This window comes from Emydura macquarii, unplaced genomic scaffold (genome assembly GCF_026122565.2).
Source record: "Emydura macquarii macquarii isolate MOO-44397 ecotype Brisbane River unplaced genomic scaffold, CSIRO-AGI_Emac_v2 contig_2365, whole genome shotgun sequence".
Lineage (NCBI taxonomy): Eukaryota > Metazoa > Chordata > Testudines > Chelidae > Emydura > Emydura macquarii.
Window position 1 is genome coordinate 2,930,376 of NW_027132502.1, and position 16,244 is coordinate 2,946,619.

Consider the following 16,244-nt stretch of genomic DNA (forward strand, 5'->3'; position numbering starts at 1 on the left):
GTGCTACTAGCCCTGCCTATAATATCAACTTTTTGTTAATTGTTAATTTTGTTAGTTTTCACACAAATGACCTTTCAGAATGCTTTAGAGTTAACAATGCTGTTAATTTTTCTCACTCTCCACTATACTATTATTTATACTATTATTATAGTTAAATAGCCAAGGGAGAAAAGAGGTTTTCACCTAAGATTTTAAGTGAGGTGGAGAGTCGGTGAGGCAGAAAGATCCAAGGAAGCTGTTTTGGATGGCTGGAGTTTCAGACGAGGTGGCTCTGGCACAGTAGCCAGATTGTGTGGTGAGGCAAAGGAGGCCTGTTCTAGACAAGGAAGAAAGGGGAGTAGAGAGGGATAATGTATGGGGGAAAGGCAGGAGCAAGTTTTTGCAGGATTTTAAAAACAAGGAAGCAATAATGTTTGAAGTAGGTAAACTAAGTTGAGCTTACGCCTTCCATTTCATCCTGGGCAATATCCCTTTCAAAACACCTGCATCTTGACCCCATTATAATGACCTCTCTTTCCCCATGTCTTCATCAGTGCTAACATGAACTTTCTGGTAAGAGATGATGAAGAGTGACACATCAAGACCTAGTGTGCAGTTGGGGGGGTGGGATGGAAGCCCTCAGAGTATTTTTGACTCTGGATGTCTGATCTGTCAGCACAGTCTGTTTCACTAGGCTGTTTTTTTTAATGTCATGACACTTGAAATCCCCGTGCAGAAACTTACAAGAGCAGTGATGAGTAAAAAATGCCCCACATAGCAACATGGCCATGGGCAGAATCAATGAGAGCAGAACTGTGCCCTGTGCTTCAGACTCATTTTATTTCAGTGGTTCCCTGATTTTAATTCGTTCCTTCCTCTTTGGTTAATGACATTTCTGTAGCCTGAGGTTTTTTTTGTATTGCTGTCTGTTTCTTTTCCACATACCTTTTTCATATTTAAAGCAATCTCATACAATTAACTTGGTCACACTCTCCTGTTTTATCCTCATCAGACTCTAACATTTGATCCTGAACAAGTGTTTAATAAAGGCAGCTGAGAAGAGCCTAGGTTATGAGGAGGTATCCAGCTAAGTGGAGCCCAGATAAATTAATTGGCATACTCTACTTGTATGTTTATTTTGTTGTAAATTGACGGTAATTGCTTGCTTCTCAGATACGTCCAAGATTAAAAATTGCAGCCAAGGGCCTTTGTTAACAATAAATTGGAAAGTATGAAATTGCTTTTGCAATAATTAAGACACTACATATAATCAGCTCTTTTAAATTGTTACGTTTGGCATGTTTTTTCTTACTGCTTTTAAATCTGTATGTTTAAGATCTGCCATTTAACAAATATTAGTGTAGCATGCAGAATTCAAAAGATGTCAGCTTGAGCTTTCCCAGGGGGAAGAAAAGTGCAATCAGACTTCAGTTGCTGAGACTGCTGCTATGCTTTTTCTACCACTGGTTATCTAATGATGGGTGTTTCCTTTGTGCATGTGTGTCTAGTGGAACATGATCTGGATCAGATTGACTATATTGATAGCTGTGCCACCGAAGAGGAAGAGGAAGAGGTGAGGCAATCCAAGTGCATGGAGTCAGAGAGCCTCAGCTCACAGTTCATGGCATATATTGAACAACGGCGAATCTCCCATGAGGTGGTGCTTTTATTTAAATTAGTTAAGTTAATATTTCCCAATGAAAGCCTTTGTGATGGTGTTAATATTTCTTGTCTAAAGGTTTACTTTGGTAAAGAATGTGAGAGCTGGGTTGGAGCGACAAGCCCAGTGCTTTGCCTTGTGGAGGAACTGAGTTTGAGTCCTAAGCTGCTAAAAACCACACCTGGCTCAGACACCCAGATGGTTCTACAGGCAGCTGTATTGAGTTTTGCTCAAAGGCAGGATTACTGCAATGTGTGGGGGAAGTAAATGGGGCTCCCAGAGGGACCTTTCTCTCAGAAAATGTTGATGTTGAAGCTTCCCATAAATGCTGGCACCCAGGCAACCACTCGTGTCATTCAGTTGGTAATACCTAGTAAATGCTGGCTTGTTTGAGGTCAAAACTTAGCTAATATGTTGCTCTCTGTCAGCACAAGGACTTATAAGAATCCTTCAGCTATGTTAATATGGTGGGACTTTCCTGTGGATTGTGAAGTAAATGCCAATAAATTTACTAGTCTGGGCATCCCTTTTAATTGTTGATTTTAAATAAAAAAGAGGGTTTGCTATAAAGTATGATATTTTGTAACAGATGATGGCTTGCTCCATGTTAACATCTTGAGTAGTGCTCTGTGAAATCAGGGATACAAACTGGGAATGCATATGCACACAGTTTTGAGCAAAAATTCTATATTTAAGTATGTGACATGATATTTTTCTGAGTCAATCCCAGGAGATAGTAAATGGGCAATAAATAAGGGTTATTTAAAGTTTGTTAAAAACTTATTAGGAGAATTGATTACAAGTGGCTAAAAATAAGTATAAGCACCCTTAGGCTGTAGCTTTTTTCTTAAAAACCATAGTCTTTGTGCTTATTCTTGCAGACAAATCTGAACAATGTACTTTTTGTTTTTGTCCTCGAGTAGCCTGCTGTTTTAAAGCTAGTCTGCGGTATTTGATCTGGAATGGCACGCTTGAGAAATCTGAGCAATAACACTCTTCCAGCAGTAGCACTTCAAGTTGCTTTGTGGGTCGGACCTCAAGCACCTACTTCCCCAGAATGGGTCAAAGTGGCTCTTATTTGCTTTCATGTAATTGGCTACATAATTTGTAATATCATTTGTTACTAATTGCTGCTTTTACTTGCTCTTGTTCTGATGACACTAAAATGGGGGGAATGGTAGGGATAGGAGACAGAATAACCTAGACAAATTGGAGGATTGGGCCAAAAGAAATCTGATGAGGTTCAACAAGCACAGGTGCAGAGTGCTGCATTTAGGATGGAAGAATCCCATGAACTGCTACACACTGAGGACTGACTGGCTAGGCAGCAGTTCTGCAGAAAAGGACCTGGGGTTTACAGTGGACAAGAAGCTGGATCTGAGTCAACAGTGTGCCCTTATTGCCAAGAAGTCTAATGGCATATTGGGCTGCATTAGTAGGAGCATTGTCATCAGTTCGAGGGAAGTGATTATTCCCCTCTATTCGGCATTGGTGAGGCCGCATTTGGAGTATTGTGTCCAGTTTTGGGTCCCCCACTACAGAAAGGATGTGGACAAATTGGAGAGAGTCCAGCGGAGGACAACAAAAATGATTTGGAGGCTGGAGCACATGACTTACGAGGAGAGACTGGGGAAACTGGGCTTGTTTAGTCTGTAGAAGAGAAGAATGAAGGGGGATTTGATAGCAGTCTTCAGCTACTTAAAGGGGGGGTTCCAGGGAGGATGGAGCTAGGCTGTTCTCAGTGGTGGCAGATGACAGAACAAGGAGCAATGGTCTCAAGTTGCAGTGGGGAAAGTCAAGTTGGATATTAGGAAAAACGTTTTCACCAGGAGGGTGGTGAAGTACTGGAATGGGTTACCTAGGGAGGTGGTAGAAACTCCATCCTTAGAGGTTTTCAGGGCCTGGCTTGATAGAGCCTTGGCTGGGATGATTTAGTCGGGGTTGGTCCTGCTTTGAGCAGAAGGTTGGACTAGATAACTTACTGAGGTGACTTCCATCCCTGTTCTCTGATTCCAAATGATAGCCTATGGGTGCAGGGGTGATCACTACTATACAGTTACAATGCAGTTGTCTTGATTCCTCGTTTCATTTTAATACCTTGTGATTGAACATAGATTAACATGCACTTGACCAAAATTCTGTGATTGTTTCTTTAAGACTGTATGACTCCCTGCAACCGGAAAACATTTGCTTTGGTTATGGCAGCTATTGGTATACATAAGGCAAGAGAAACTGATCCCTACTTTGACAGTCTGGACATGAGGAAGTGGAAAATAGTAAAGTTTCTGGATAAAATTAAAATTAAATGCAGGAAATATTAAGCAATGTGACATTGCCTTCTCTATGCCATGCTTGTCTAAATTCATCCCCCTGAGTGTAGGTGTAGTTGGCATCTCAGCACAGAGGTCATCTTGCATACTGCATAAGGAACCTGTTTCAGATAATCCTCTACTTTGCTTGGACCACTTAAGCAACACACATGGTGCTCAAATTAAAATGTATGCCTTCATAAAGGATAGTTTTAATGCTTGAGTAGGTAAAGATCTTCCTTAATTCTCTTGTTTTATTTATTTATTTATTTTTGTTAGTTGGGTTTTCAGTATCTCTTTAGGAGTCCTAAAATCGTGTTCTTATTTTTGTCCACTTTGTTATTCCCTGCTTACATTAGTGAAATCTGCAGTGAACAAGATTTCCATTGACAGTATATATGTTCTGCAAGTGCCACAAACCCAATAGCAAGTCAAGGGGACAGTGATACCATTTGAAGTGTAGATTGAGAAGTGAATCTTATGAAGAGCTACTAGTAATGCAAAATAAACTTTTCTTCAAAACTAAAGAATCTCTTAATAACTAATAGTGAGAAAGCATTGGTCCATTTTAGAAATAAACCAACATGAGTACCATTTTCCTTTATAAAGTTAAGCTATTTATTTTTAATTCTAGCAGTAGTTAAAATAACAATCAACCAAAATCACTTTAGGATCTCAGTTTAGTTGGTTGAATCTATTTTAAAGGATTAGAAACTATATTCACTATATCAGTGCCCACTTCTACGTATACTTGGTCTTTTATCACCAAGGGGGTGGGGAGAAGGTGGACTGGATGACCTCCTGAAGTCCCTTCTAGGCCTCTATTTCAACAACTCTATGATTCATCCAGATGTGAATTAGTACTAGCAAGTTAGCCCTGAATATCTGTATTTGGTAATACTGACGGATGTTGAGATGAGTTTTATAAAACTGACCAACAGGGGCAATATACCCCTGCTCCCGAAAGGATGACTGACTTCATATCCAAAACTGAACAGTCAGTGTTCATTCAGATCCTCTGACTTATTCCTAGCATTTTCCTTCCTGTCTCTCTGGTTTGTCTGTATGATATCATCACAGAACGCCAGCTGTTGAATCTTATTGCTCTGAGAGTGCCTGGAATACACTGCGCTAAAACTGTAGATGTGTACTCTGCTCTCCAACACCATACCTCTCATAAGTTACATTAATTATTTTTATACCTATGCTTCATACACATAGCCTGGTGGTTCTGTTTTCTACATTATCCCTTATCAGTAGCTATGCTTAATTGTGAAGTTCAACTTTCAGTAAATTACATGCAAGGTACAAAAATGATTCTGCATCATTACCAATATCCTCCTTTTGGTTGTGTTTTTGTTTTGTTTCTTTGTCAGACATTTTAAAGACCAGTAATCACACATCTGGATCTAGACAGAGTGATGGAACCTACACTTAATTTGGTACAATACAGAGATTCTTAGACTTGCATGTACAGTATTCTGGATATATTATTAACTTTGTTGTCTTCTGGTTTGTTTTGCTTAGGGCTCACCAGTAAAGCCAGTACCCATCAGAGAATTTCAGAGAACAGAAGACACAAGACGATACTTGCATCAAAATAGGTAGGAGAACTTGATGAAAGTATGTTTGTTTATAATAGTGCCAGTGGCATACATGGTGTTTTATAGATGTGTAAGACAGGTGCCCTACTCTGAAAAATATATGATCTACATGATAATTTGAAACCAATACTTGACAATTAAAGTTTCATTGTGATAATATGGCCGATAATTATACCTGTATAAACATTCCTGTTCTTCTCATAACTAGGCCAAATTGGCAGAAGAGCATACATTTCTTTTGCTAAAATACTGTATATTGGGGAAAATTATAGCTGAAAGTTACATTGCAGATTGTATTAAGTGACATTGAACAACCGATGTTGTTTTCTACCACCTCGTCAGAAATGTATGTGACACTTGACAAACATGGTATTGTTCCTGTCCCAGGAACTTACAGTCTAGTTAAAATGAGGAGTGATGATGTAAGCTGACAAAAGAATTGCCTATAGTAGAAAAGCTCACAGGTGTAACTGAATTGACTTAAAAATCTATCTACTTAAATTCCTGTACATTTAAACTTGTTTAACTCATGCTTATATCAATTTTTAGCTTAAATCGGCAATTTATCAGTACAAGCTAAATCTATATAAATTCTGAATTTAAGATAAATTAATATAAGTAAGGATTAAAATGGGTTAAGTAAGACTATATTAGGAGTTTGCACTGGTTTAGCTAGGTCAGTTTTTAAATCGATTTAGTTGAACAGGTGCACTTTGTTAGTATAGACAAAACCTCAAATGCTATGGAGGAAGGGAGATTAGAGGGAAAGGAAAGCCAGGATTACATCAGTAAAATCAAATGTTTGTTTAGAATGAATTAATAAAGGATTACACATATTTTTTTGATAGTCACCGTTGGAATAGTAAAGTTAATACTTGTCGTGGAAGAAGTGTGTGCTAAGCTAAAAGTCGGAGAGGATGGTAACATGGTGTGTGGGATGAAGAGTATTCCAGGCTTAGGGAATCATATGGAAGGATGCCCAGAGACAAGAGCAGAAGGAAGAGAGAAATAATTCAGTATATCATAGTGTCTCATTAATGCAGTTGAAGTGAAGGCTCTGTCAGTTTTGATATGTCATTGAATGGTTTTTGCTTTTGGTTAAAACTGGGTGTGCAGGGACTGAGCAGAAAGTTGTGGTTTTGTTTTTGTTTTTTGACTTGCAGAATAAAAATAGTCTTGGCAGTATATAGGAATATTAGAGTAAGACATACACTGGTTTCAGATACTTACTTTTTGTGCCCTAAGTAGAAGCAAATTTTTTAATGAAATTGGCAAGTCCCTTAAATTGGACCTATCTTTTCTGGCTATTTTAGGGAAACTGAAACTAAGAACAACAAATGTATTTTTCATAAGCTGTTAACGTACATGGGAAGCAACTACCCTGCATGGATTTTCTAAGGAATTTTGATCCATGTAGTTAGTGTGCATGTGCAGTAGCTGTACTGACATCATAGATGGTAACTGCTTCAGCATGTGTCAGCATTCCTTACCCTGTAGTGTCCACAAGTAAACCTTGAAATAATAGAGCAGCCTGCCGTCTCCTCCACAAATGATGAGAATGCCATAGTCTGAAAGACTCTCTTTACCCACCTTTTTATTTGTGGTCGACATGGAAATAACTTAGAGACTTCAAAAACATTGGACTGCGTGACACTGTTGAAGGAAATAGAACAAGACAAGTCTAGTTAGACAGGAGAGGCTTTCTATTTACGTATACAAATCTTGGCAGTCCACAGTGACGATAAAGGAAATTATATAGTTCAATAGGGTTCAGATGATTTCAAAGTTTAACACAGGGGCAACAGTTGATCTTTAAGCAGAGGCATGTAATCCAACATCTAACTAAATTACAGCACATTTTTATTACACTGCCATGGAATGGAATTCTTAATGAGTAGACCCCTGCGCAGATTAAAAAAAAAATGTGGATCCGCATCTGCCAGAATCAATTCATTCAACCTGCCATCCACAGTCTTCTAAGTCATAGGTGCCTGCACGCATCAGCAGCTCTGGGCCCCCCAATCAGCTGTTTGGAGGCCAGCCCTGTGGCCGGCCAGGGACCCCAGCCAAACTGCTGATCTGCTGCCGGCAGAGGGAGCCCCCACCCCCAGATCTGAAAGGCGGCAAAGTAACGTCAAAGGCTATAAGCTGCAGACAGCTGCTTCACCACCTTTGAGATCCACATCCGATCCACAAAAAATGGTCTGTGGATATCCAGATTGGGGATGCGGCTATCCATCGATATGAAGCGAATATCTGTGGATTTGCAGGGCTCTTTTAATGAGATACTAAAAAAATCAGACCATACTGTTGTTGCTTCCAAAATTAAGAAAATATCATCATCATAAAATTAAATAGTGTCTTTTTTTGTATTATGAAGTTTATAGTACTGGAATATTTCACTTGTGCCAACCACATAAGCTGTAAACTTCTCCCACAACAATTTTCTGTAAATGCCTTGGCAGGCAGCCTTTTTTTTTCCCTCCAAAGCACACTGGAGCCATTAAAGCCCTTGTAAAGCTAGATGTAATTCAGACTTTTTCATCTTAAGCGTAGCTGGTTAAATACAGCTTGTATAAGTGTGGAGTCTGTAACAAGTCCCTGACTCAGCAATGCTAGGTGCTACTTATGGAGCTTGGATTTTGGTGCTCACTTGATCCAGTGCTGTTCTTTCCAGCCAGCACAGTAATGGGTGCCTCATGTATAGCGTCTGACATAAAGAGCTTCATTTTAAAAGTAGGCATCTTAAGTTGTGTACACAAAATACATCCTTGTGGAACATGTGTATGAATGCAGTTCCCTGTTTTGCCCATGCAACTGTAGATGTTGTGAGTTCAAGTTTGTTTGTACCTGTGGAGGTATGTCTTGCATATATTACATAAATGCCTGTTTTAAAAAATATTTTGCCTTATGTTTTAACTGGAGAACAATTCATAGTGAAAGCTCAGATGCTTTTTGCATATGCCTTCTTTTGTTACTGATACTGCATGCATAATTGAATGGATTCTTTTCAAGTTGTGTTCTGTTCTCCCTCACTTACAATCAGATTATTAGCTCCTGTCTTTACAGAATGTCTATGTCTAGTGTTCATGTATGAGACAAAAAGGACGCAGATGGAGTTTGCAACACTAGCTGTTAGAAAATAATCTTTTGATCAACAAACTGAGCAGCTTTGTTCTAAAAGTGTTTGAGAAAGAATAATGAAGTTCCTTATTCACTTTTTTTTTAAACTAACCCTCTTTCCAGAGTATAGCTGCACTTCAAAATCCAGAAAAGCCAGGAGGTCAGCGTTAAAACAGAAATTCCATCTTTTTTGCACCTTTTAAAATTGTTGTTCTTAATAGTGATATTACTCTAGACATGATTTAATATTTATAATATAACAGTTATTAGCTTAGCCTTAAACCTGAACTTTCTTGCTTTGGTCATCTTTAAATTTAGTCTTGAATGTTATGGGAAGTTAACTATTTAGTCATTTACTTTTATAAACAGCTGAAAATTAGGGGGAAAAACGTTAATTTGTTTGCCATTTCTGTACATCAATAACCAACCCCCAATCCGTGTTTACTTTCAGGGATACTGATGAATTACGAAGACCAGAAACACTAAGTTTGATGCAGGACAGAGAGCGACACCAAGGATTAAGGAGTTATGTGGACAGGGCAGACAGGTAGTGAAAAGAAGCATGCGATTCCTCTTTTAAATTCAAGCATCTCTTCACTAATAGGCCTGATAATCAATTGCTTCTTGATTTGGGGATGAACTAAAAATGTCTTAGTTAAATAATTAACTTACTGAAAGTTATCTGATAGTGGTCATTAAGATCTGAATATAGTTTTGAGATAAGCCAGATTTCATACTATTGTCATTACACTTCCAGTTGTAAAAGGACTTTGGTTTTACACTGGAACCGTGACACAAACTGCTGTCCATTGTTTGTGGTATAATAAGAAATTATTAGATGATATTAGATCATTTATCACTACAATTGGATTTAACAACTTGTGTGTTTAATTTATAGAACATTATTATTTGTCCAATGTTGATTAGAAAATCTTAGCATTGTTGACAGTTGATGTGTGAAGAATGATTAAATTGAAGGAGAAAAGTATACTTATTTTCTTTATGGCTGTCTTTTTATTTGTCAGAGCCCCAGCTGATTCATCTTACCTTCTGTCTTTATCCAACAACCACACTCAGGTAATACACTGTAAACCTTTGCTTCATGCTTTTGATTATGCTTTACTGCATAATATGCTGTAAACCTTTGCCTCATGCTTGTGCTTCTCTTTTATGACTAACTAACTTGTTTTTAGCCAGTTGATTTGCATAAACAGGTGCTGTGTCTCTGTAATGTGCCTGCTGCTCCCTTTGGAGCTATCTCCAGTCTCGCAGCTTAATGCATTCCTTTTGATATGCAGTGGATAATTATTTTGCTTCAGATCTCTCATACAGACATTGAACTTCACCGAAGGAGAGAGCACGTAGTGGAGCGCACTCGGAGAGAGGCCCAGCTCGCAGCACTTCAGTATGAGGAGGACCGGAGGAGAACGAAACAGATCCAGAGAGAAGCTGTGCTTGACTTTGTCAAAGTAAGTCATTTTAGTATTTAGCTGATGTCTAATATGTACCTTTTTGGGTCCTCAACAAAATGAATTGTGTGGATGATTATTTAACATTTGTCTATCACTTCATAAGTGTGCATGACATTTTACACAGAGACCAAAGAAATAGTCTCTACTTTTGGAAATTTCCAATCTAAGTTATAACTATAACTTGATGCAGGGATTGTGATGATATTAGACAAACAGGGAGAGGGAGGTTTACAGTTATGAAATGTCTTGTTTTCACAGAAGGTGCATTATATTCATCACCTTTCTCATTAATTTAGATTTGATAAGGTTGGCCTAGGAGAGGGTGGATTCCTGTTTGAAAAATTAGAGAAAAAAGGCTTTGAGGAGAGATTTAGAAGATGAGGAGGTGGTTGTACAGATGAGGGGACTGTGATCTAACCAATTTCCATACCTTAGATTTATCTTGGTATCAGTGATTAGCTCAACCCACTGCTGTTATGACCCACATTCAACCCTAGCTATCAAAAAGAAAATGCTACAGTTTACTTTGTGGTTAAGGGTGACCTACAAAGGAAGAAACTTGTCATTTTGCTTCTTTGTAGTGTATGAAGCTATTGTAAGGAAGGGATTTTAGTGGACTGTTCAAAACTCTGGTTTCTATTAAAACCTATTTAGCTCAAACTCTTGAGAAATTGAGAGAAGAGCTGTCTTTGTTAAAGATGCAAGCCCCTCACCCTTTCAGCTGAAAACTTGATGTGTTTAGTATGCATGCTATTGTGCTAAAATTCCACACAAGTTCCACAAAGTTGTAGCATGAGTGATTGTTAGCAATGCCACCTTATTACTGTTTAAATGGCTTACACAAGTGCCCAAAACAGTTAACTCGCATACAATAATCACTGCCAGATTTAAAGAGAACTGAATGAAAAAATTATTATTCATGAGCAATTAGGTATTTTCAGCTAGGTTCCTCCTGTTTGGGAAAATGTTTTGGATTTATTGCATAGCTTGAATATGGAAATGTTTTTAAAATGGTATAAAAGTTTTAGACTGAGAATATTCACTAAGTTTAGTTTAGTGAAAACTTGATATTTCCTCAGTGCCTATTGTATTTAAAACTAAGGTATCCAGTGTTTAAAAACACCTCCAAATGTTGCTCTCTCATTCCTGTTATAATCAAGTTTATGCTTGCCTATCAAATCCTATTAACTCATTTCTTTGTTTATTCTGCAGCAAAAGGCATCCCAGAGTCCTCAGAAGCAAAGTCCTCTGGATAATGAGGTAAGAGCAGCAAAGCACGTTAAGGTGTGAGCTGACTTTATCATTGATTTTTAGTACCCTCTGTTGGAAACGTTTTGTTGCTTCTGATGTAACCTTCAGTAGTTACTTTAAAGAAAACTGTGCAGGAGCTAAACAATGATAATTCTACTTTTTGTTGCTTATCATAGCAGTATTATATCATTTTTCCTTCTGTTTCATGTATGATTGCCTGCCTCTGTATTTTGTGTGTTTGTTTTGTTGTGTTGCTTTTGGGTGCTTTGCATGTTTATATATAAAATCACTTCATGTTCCATTTAAGATTCTCTTTGAAGCCGTATAGTTAGGTTAATTAACTTCCTATTGGGAGTACTAAAATAAACACTTATACTTTTGTTGCAGTCATTTCTATCTAGTGTCCTCTTTTCCCTTTCTTCACGTTTCATTATCGTTAGATTACTGGTTACCCCTGAAAATGAAGCATTAGAACTTTTTGTGTTACTAATCATTTTTTTGTTTGTTTTAATCTTCTTATTACCTAAACTCGAATAGCTAAATTGTACTTGAAAAAATATTTTTAAAGGGTCTCACACTGTGTTGAAGAGGATCCTGGTTTACAAGCAGACCAGATCCAATGGCATTTTCCACATCAAATTTCTGTAGAGTAATAATTTAGATTTTTGTCCTACTGGAAGATAATTTCACTTGGTGGTATTAATCAGCTCAGAAGCTTTAATGATTGCAGTACACAAAAGACTAGTTGTGAAGCATTTTGCAGTTGACTGTTTCATGTGAAAATTATGCACACTGGATTGTTTGAAATAGCTTTTCCTCCTTTACTTACCTGATGTTTTTCTGATTTTAATTTTTTCTAATGATTCCCTTGCAATTCAACAGTAAGAAAAACAACAGAAAATAAAATAAAATAGTTCTTGAATTGGTATGAACACATTATAATCCACAGATCACGTAATTATATATTAATACATTTTCTATGATTTAGTTACATATACTATATTGCATTGTAAACCATAAATCAAAATTGTCCCAAAATGCTATCAATGTAAAGAAACTCACCGTATTCCAGAATGTTTGTGTGAGTTTGTATATTATGTCATTGTGTTGTATGTTTCTGACATTCCTCCATCTCTCCCGCCTCCTCAGTGTCCCTTTCCATCCAGAAGGTCTCAGCACACTGATGATAGTGCCTTGTTAGTGGTAAGAACCCTGCACGAAATAGCCTGTTTCCGTGGCAGAATCTAGAACCTAGAGTTAGCATGACATTATGATTCACTCAGATTAGACAGACTTGTTAGAGCTAATCTGAATAGCATAAAACATGGCGATTTTCTCAGCAAAGTGATTTTGTTATGAATTCTGGTGCTATAGACTTCACATTTGCACTGCCTTCTAGTTGCCATGCATCCAGTGTTACTATACTGAAATTTGTCCATCTTTGCAAAAGCTAAACATCTTAATAAGAGTGGAATGATATAACTGTTGCTGAAGAACAATTTCTAAAATCCAATGTTACCTGAAGAAGAGCTCAGTGTAAGCATGAAAGCTTCTCTCTCATCAACAGAAGTAGATCCAATAAAAGATATTGCCACACACACACACACACACACACACACACCCCCTTGTCTTTCATGTTACCTCATTTAACAGTCCAAACTTTAGTACATCCTTCTCTTTGTGTCACCTGCACATTACCTAACACTTTAATTTCACAGCCTTATATATGTGGAAAATATAAGCTTGGAAATGTGTCCTACTACCTTATCTTGTTTGCATACCAGTCATTGTCTGATTTGTTGGATCTAGGGTCTTAGTCATATCATAGTAGACTATCATAACATAAGAGGAAGTTCACAAATCACAGATTATTCTTTGTCTTTGTTTCACTGTTTATCAGTGAAAGTGTATGAAATCACCGATTTTGAATGTTTTAAAAAAGTTTAAAGGTTAATAGAGCTACTTCATTCATGTTTTATGCTATTCCTTTCATAATATCTTGGAGAGATTCATAGTAACTAAAGAGTTGAATTAATGCAGTAGTTTTCTCCTTTCATTGCCTAGAGAAAATGCATCAGATCTGCCTGCCATTGCATGACTGCATGTCTCAGATTTATTTTCTTATTACATACCCTTCAGTTGTCTGTCTGAGTGTTCCTGTGTACAGAAGGGTTATAAAGTACAGTTCAGGAACATGAAAACTTGATCGTAAAGATGTAAAAACTTAGAAGATTGTCTCTATTCAAATTGTTTGGGATTGCTGTTAAATCATAATGCTTCATTTCGTATTAAACTGATTAGATGTTGGAACAATAGGAAATGGGGTATGTAATAAATTAAGGTGCTAAATTTCGCTTTTGCTTTTAGTTGTCATGCCTAGAACTGTCTGTATAGATATTATCTTGTAGTGTAGAATATATTTTTCTCTAGTTCTTATATAATAAATCAGGGGAGAAAAATGAAATAGAAGAGGTTATTTTTCCCCCCAGTTGTTGATATTCAGTTGTCTATGAACTTGAAGTGTTTGGAATGTATTTATAAGGCATATTGTAGGGAATCTTTTCTATTTGATGATGATGTTCAATTGGTGAATTATTAAATTATTCTATTGCATTTTATATGCTGTACATGACCACGTGGAGATTTCAGAAATGTGTTTTCTCTGTTACGTTACTGGGACTCTCATCACTGGGACTTCTTTTAATACCTTTACTCATGTTCACATCTTCATATTTTACCAGGCTAAAAGGAAAACTTTTAAATCAAACTCTTAAATTGGTTACACCATTCTGTTGTTTTTACTATTTTGTAGAATTATTAAATTATAATAATCCAGTGTTCTTTGCCTGAAAATACCAGTTCTAGTGGACTGTTCATCATGCTCTGCAGATTGTTTTGTACTGAGAATGATCATGAGAATGATTATATAAACCAGGAAAACTGTTTCTAATGAGTAATTGAAACATTGACCTTTGGAAATTACATAAAATGTAGCATTTATGTTTATAAAAATTACTTTAAAAAAAAAAGAACTGATACTTGTTATTGGGCAAGTTATCAGTCTGCTTCAAAAGAATAGTTTGTGATTGGAGTTAAAATGACATTAACTCCTGTTATACTTCATCTGTCACTTTCACCAGCCTTAGGGATTTGGAATGTAATTTATTTTTCTTTCGCAGCTAGCTTCTGTACATTCTGGGAGGGATTTCTTCTTCCACTGATGTGCAGGGAGCATTACATGCTTAACTCCCTCTTCTTGATGCGAGTTTAACAGCACAAGTGTTCCACGTGTCTGGGGAAGAATAAACACCACTTTTCTTTTCTCTGCTTAAAAACTATAAGTATGGATCTCTGTGAGTTTGACCTAAGTAATTACTGTGCACGTCTAAACTTGCAGATAAATTGTACTTAAAAGTACCTAATCTATTCCACTGGAGAATCTAATAATTACTCTTGCTTCCTGGGAGTAGTGTGCTGTTTTAAATACAATGGAGTTTTATATAGAACTATAATAAAGGCTTTTTGTTTGGCATTTCCCTCATTACATCAGAGTTCTGCAAACTGAGAAGTTGCTTTTCTTTTGCTCTAAACAATGGTTTCACCTGCTTGTAAGGAAACTGCATGAAAACAGGTTATTGAAAAACTTTGTTTCAGTTTGCTTTTTTTCTCCCTTTGTGTTCTTCCTGCATGCATAGAACGTGGTAATGGAAAAGGAATTCAAGTTTGCAGCCTTCTTTTGAAGTCTCACATAATGGATTTTTGGGCCTCTTTGTAAATGTTGCCCTTCATCAGAATGGTTGCTGTAAAGATAAACTTTGCCTAATTTGTGATTTGTGAAATGCTGTAGACTTTTAGCTGTAGTTACTTTATTTTGTTTGTAAACTTCCCTTTTCTAAGGATCTCTTGTCCCGGCAATACACACTGTTCCTGTGAGCGCTAATAATAGTACAGATTAGTTGCATGTTTCTTCTAAATGTGTGTTTATTAAGTTTTTACAAGTGGAGTTAGGCTGTTATGTCTGAAATGTGCACATTGTGTTGGACTTTGATCTTGTTGGCTAATTTCAGCTAGACTGACTAAAACCATGCTAAAAAATGAGAGAGAGAGAAGTGGGTGTTATCTGAGGCGGGTAGAAGGGGGTTGTTATCCATGTGTCAGTTGTAGACTAGAACCAAATCCTGCTTGCCTTACTCACAAAAGTAGCCCCATTGCCTATAATTGAGGTTACTTACATTGACAGTACCGAGGCCTCAGCCTCTGCTGTGACCACTGCTTTTTACTGTATTCATCATCTCACTATTGCCTTGCCCTTGCCCTGTTGTATTCACCTGTCATAGCTCATCTTAGACTTGGATCATAAGTTCTTTGGATCAGGGACCATCTTTTCATTGTGTGTAGAGCACCTGGTACGTTGGGGCTCTGAACCTCACTTAGTGCCTCTACTGTAATGCAGAAGTGATTATATGAGTAAAGTGAACAGGATTTAGCTCTGTCGTAACTTGTACTTCGGATTTTTCTGACTGTCTGATAGGTGGTGTCCTTTTCAGTATTTAATTATTGAAATCACCCATAATATAGACATTTAATTGTGATTGGTTTAGGGAACAGTTCTCCTTTTGATTCTGCTTGGTGCAATCCCTGTATGCTGCAGTTAGTCCTAGTGAGGGAAATTCTTATGACTTCAATAAGAAGAGTTGGGCATGGGGGCCCAGGGAACAGTTCACAATGGCATATTTTAGGAATGAATCGTTGAGCGTGTCACCAAGAGCAGTCTCCTGGTTACTTTGTCTTTGAATCTACATCTTCTCAAAATGTTTCTTTGCATCATTGTACTTCTTCCTCTTTT

At 37.3% G+C, this 16,244-nt stretch overlaps 1 protein-coding gene across 7 annotated transcripts in view; it reads left to right on the plus strand.

Moving 5' to 3' along the window:
• LRCH3 (leucine rich repeats and calponin homology domain containing 3) overlaps positions 1–16,244 on the plus strand; it is a 101,302-nt gene that overhangs the window by 59,498 nt on the left and 25,560 nt on the right. For 4 of the 7 annotated variants that reach the window (XM_067561107.1, XM_067561101.1, XM_067561108.1 and 1 more), the window contains exons 9-15: positions 1,488–1,636; positions 5,476–5,552; positions 9,127–9,222; positions 9,701–9,752; positions 9,995–10,144; positions 11,360–11,407; positions 12,548–12,601. In XM_067561107.1, coding sequence (XP_067417208.1) covers positions 1,488–1,636; positions 5,476–5,552; positions 9,127–9,222; positions 9,701–9,752; positions 9,995–10,144; positions 11,360–11,407; positions 12,548–12,601 — 626 coding nt within the window. The remainder of the gene's footprint in view (positions 1–1,487; positions 1,637–5,475; positions 5,553–9,126; positions 9,223–9,700; positions 9,753–9,994; positions 10,145–11,359; positions 11,408–12,547; positions 12,602–16,244) is intronic. The other 3 variants (XM_067561106.1, XM_067561109.1, XM_067561102.1) reach the window with 2 other exon arrangements.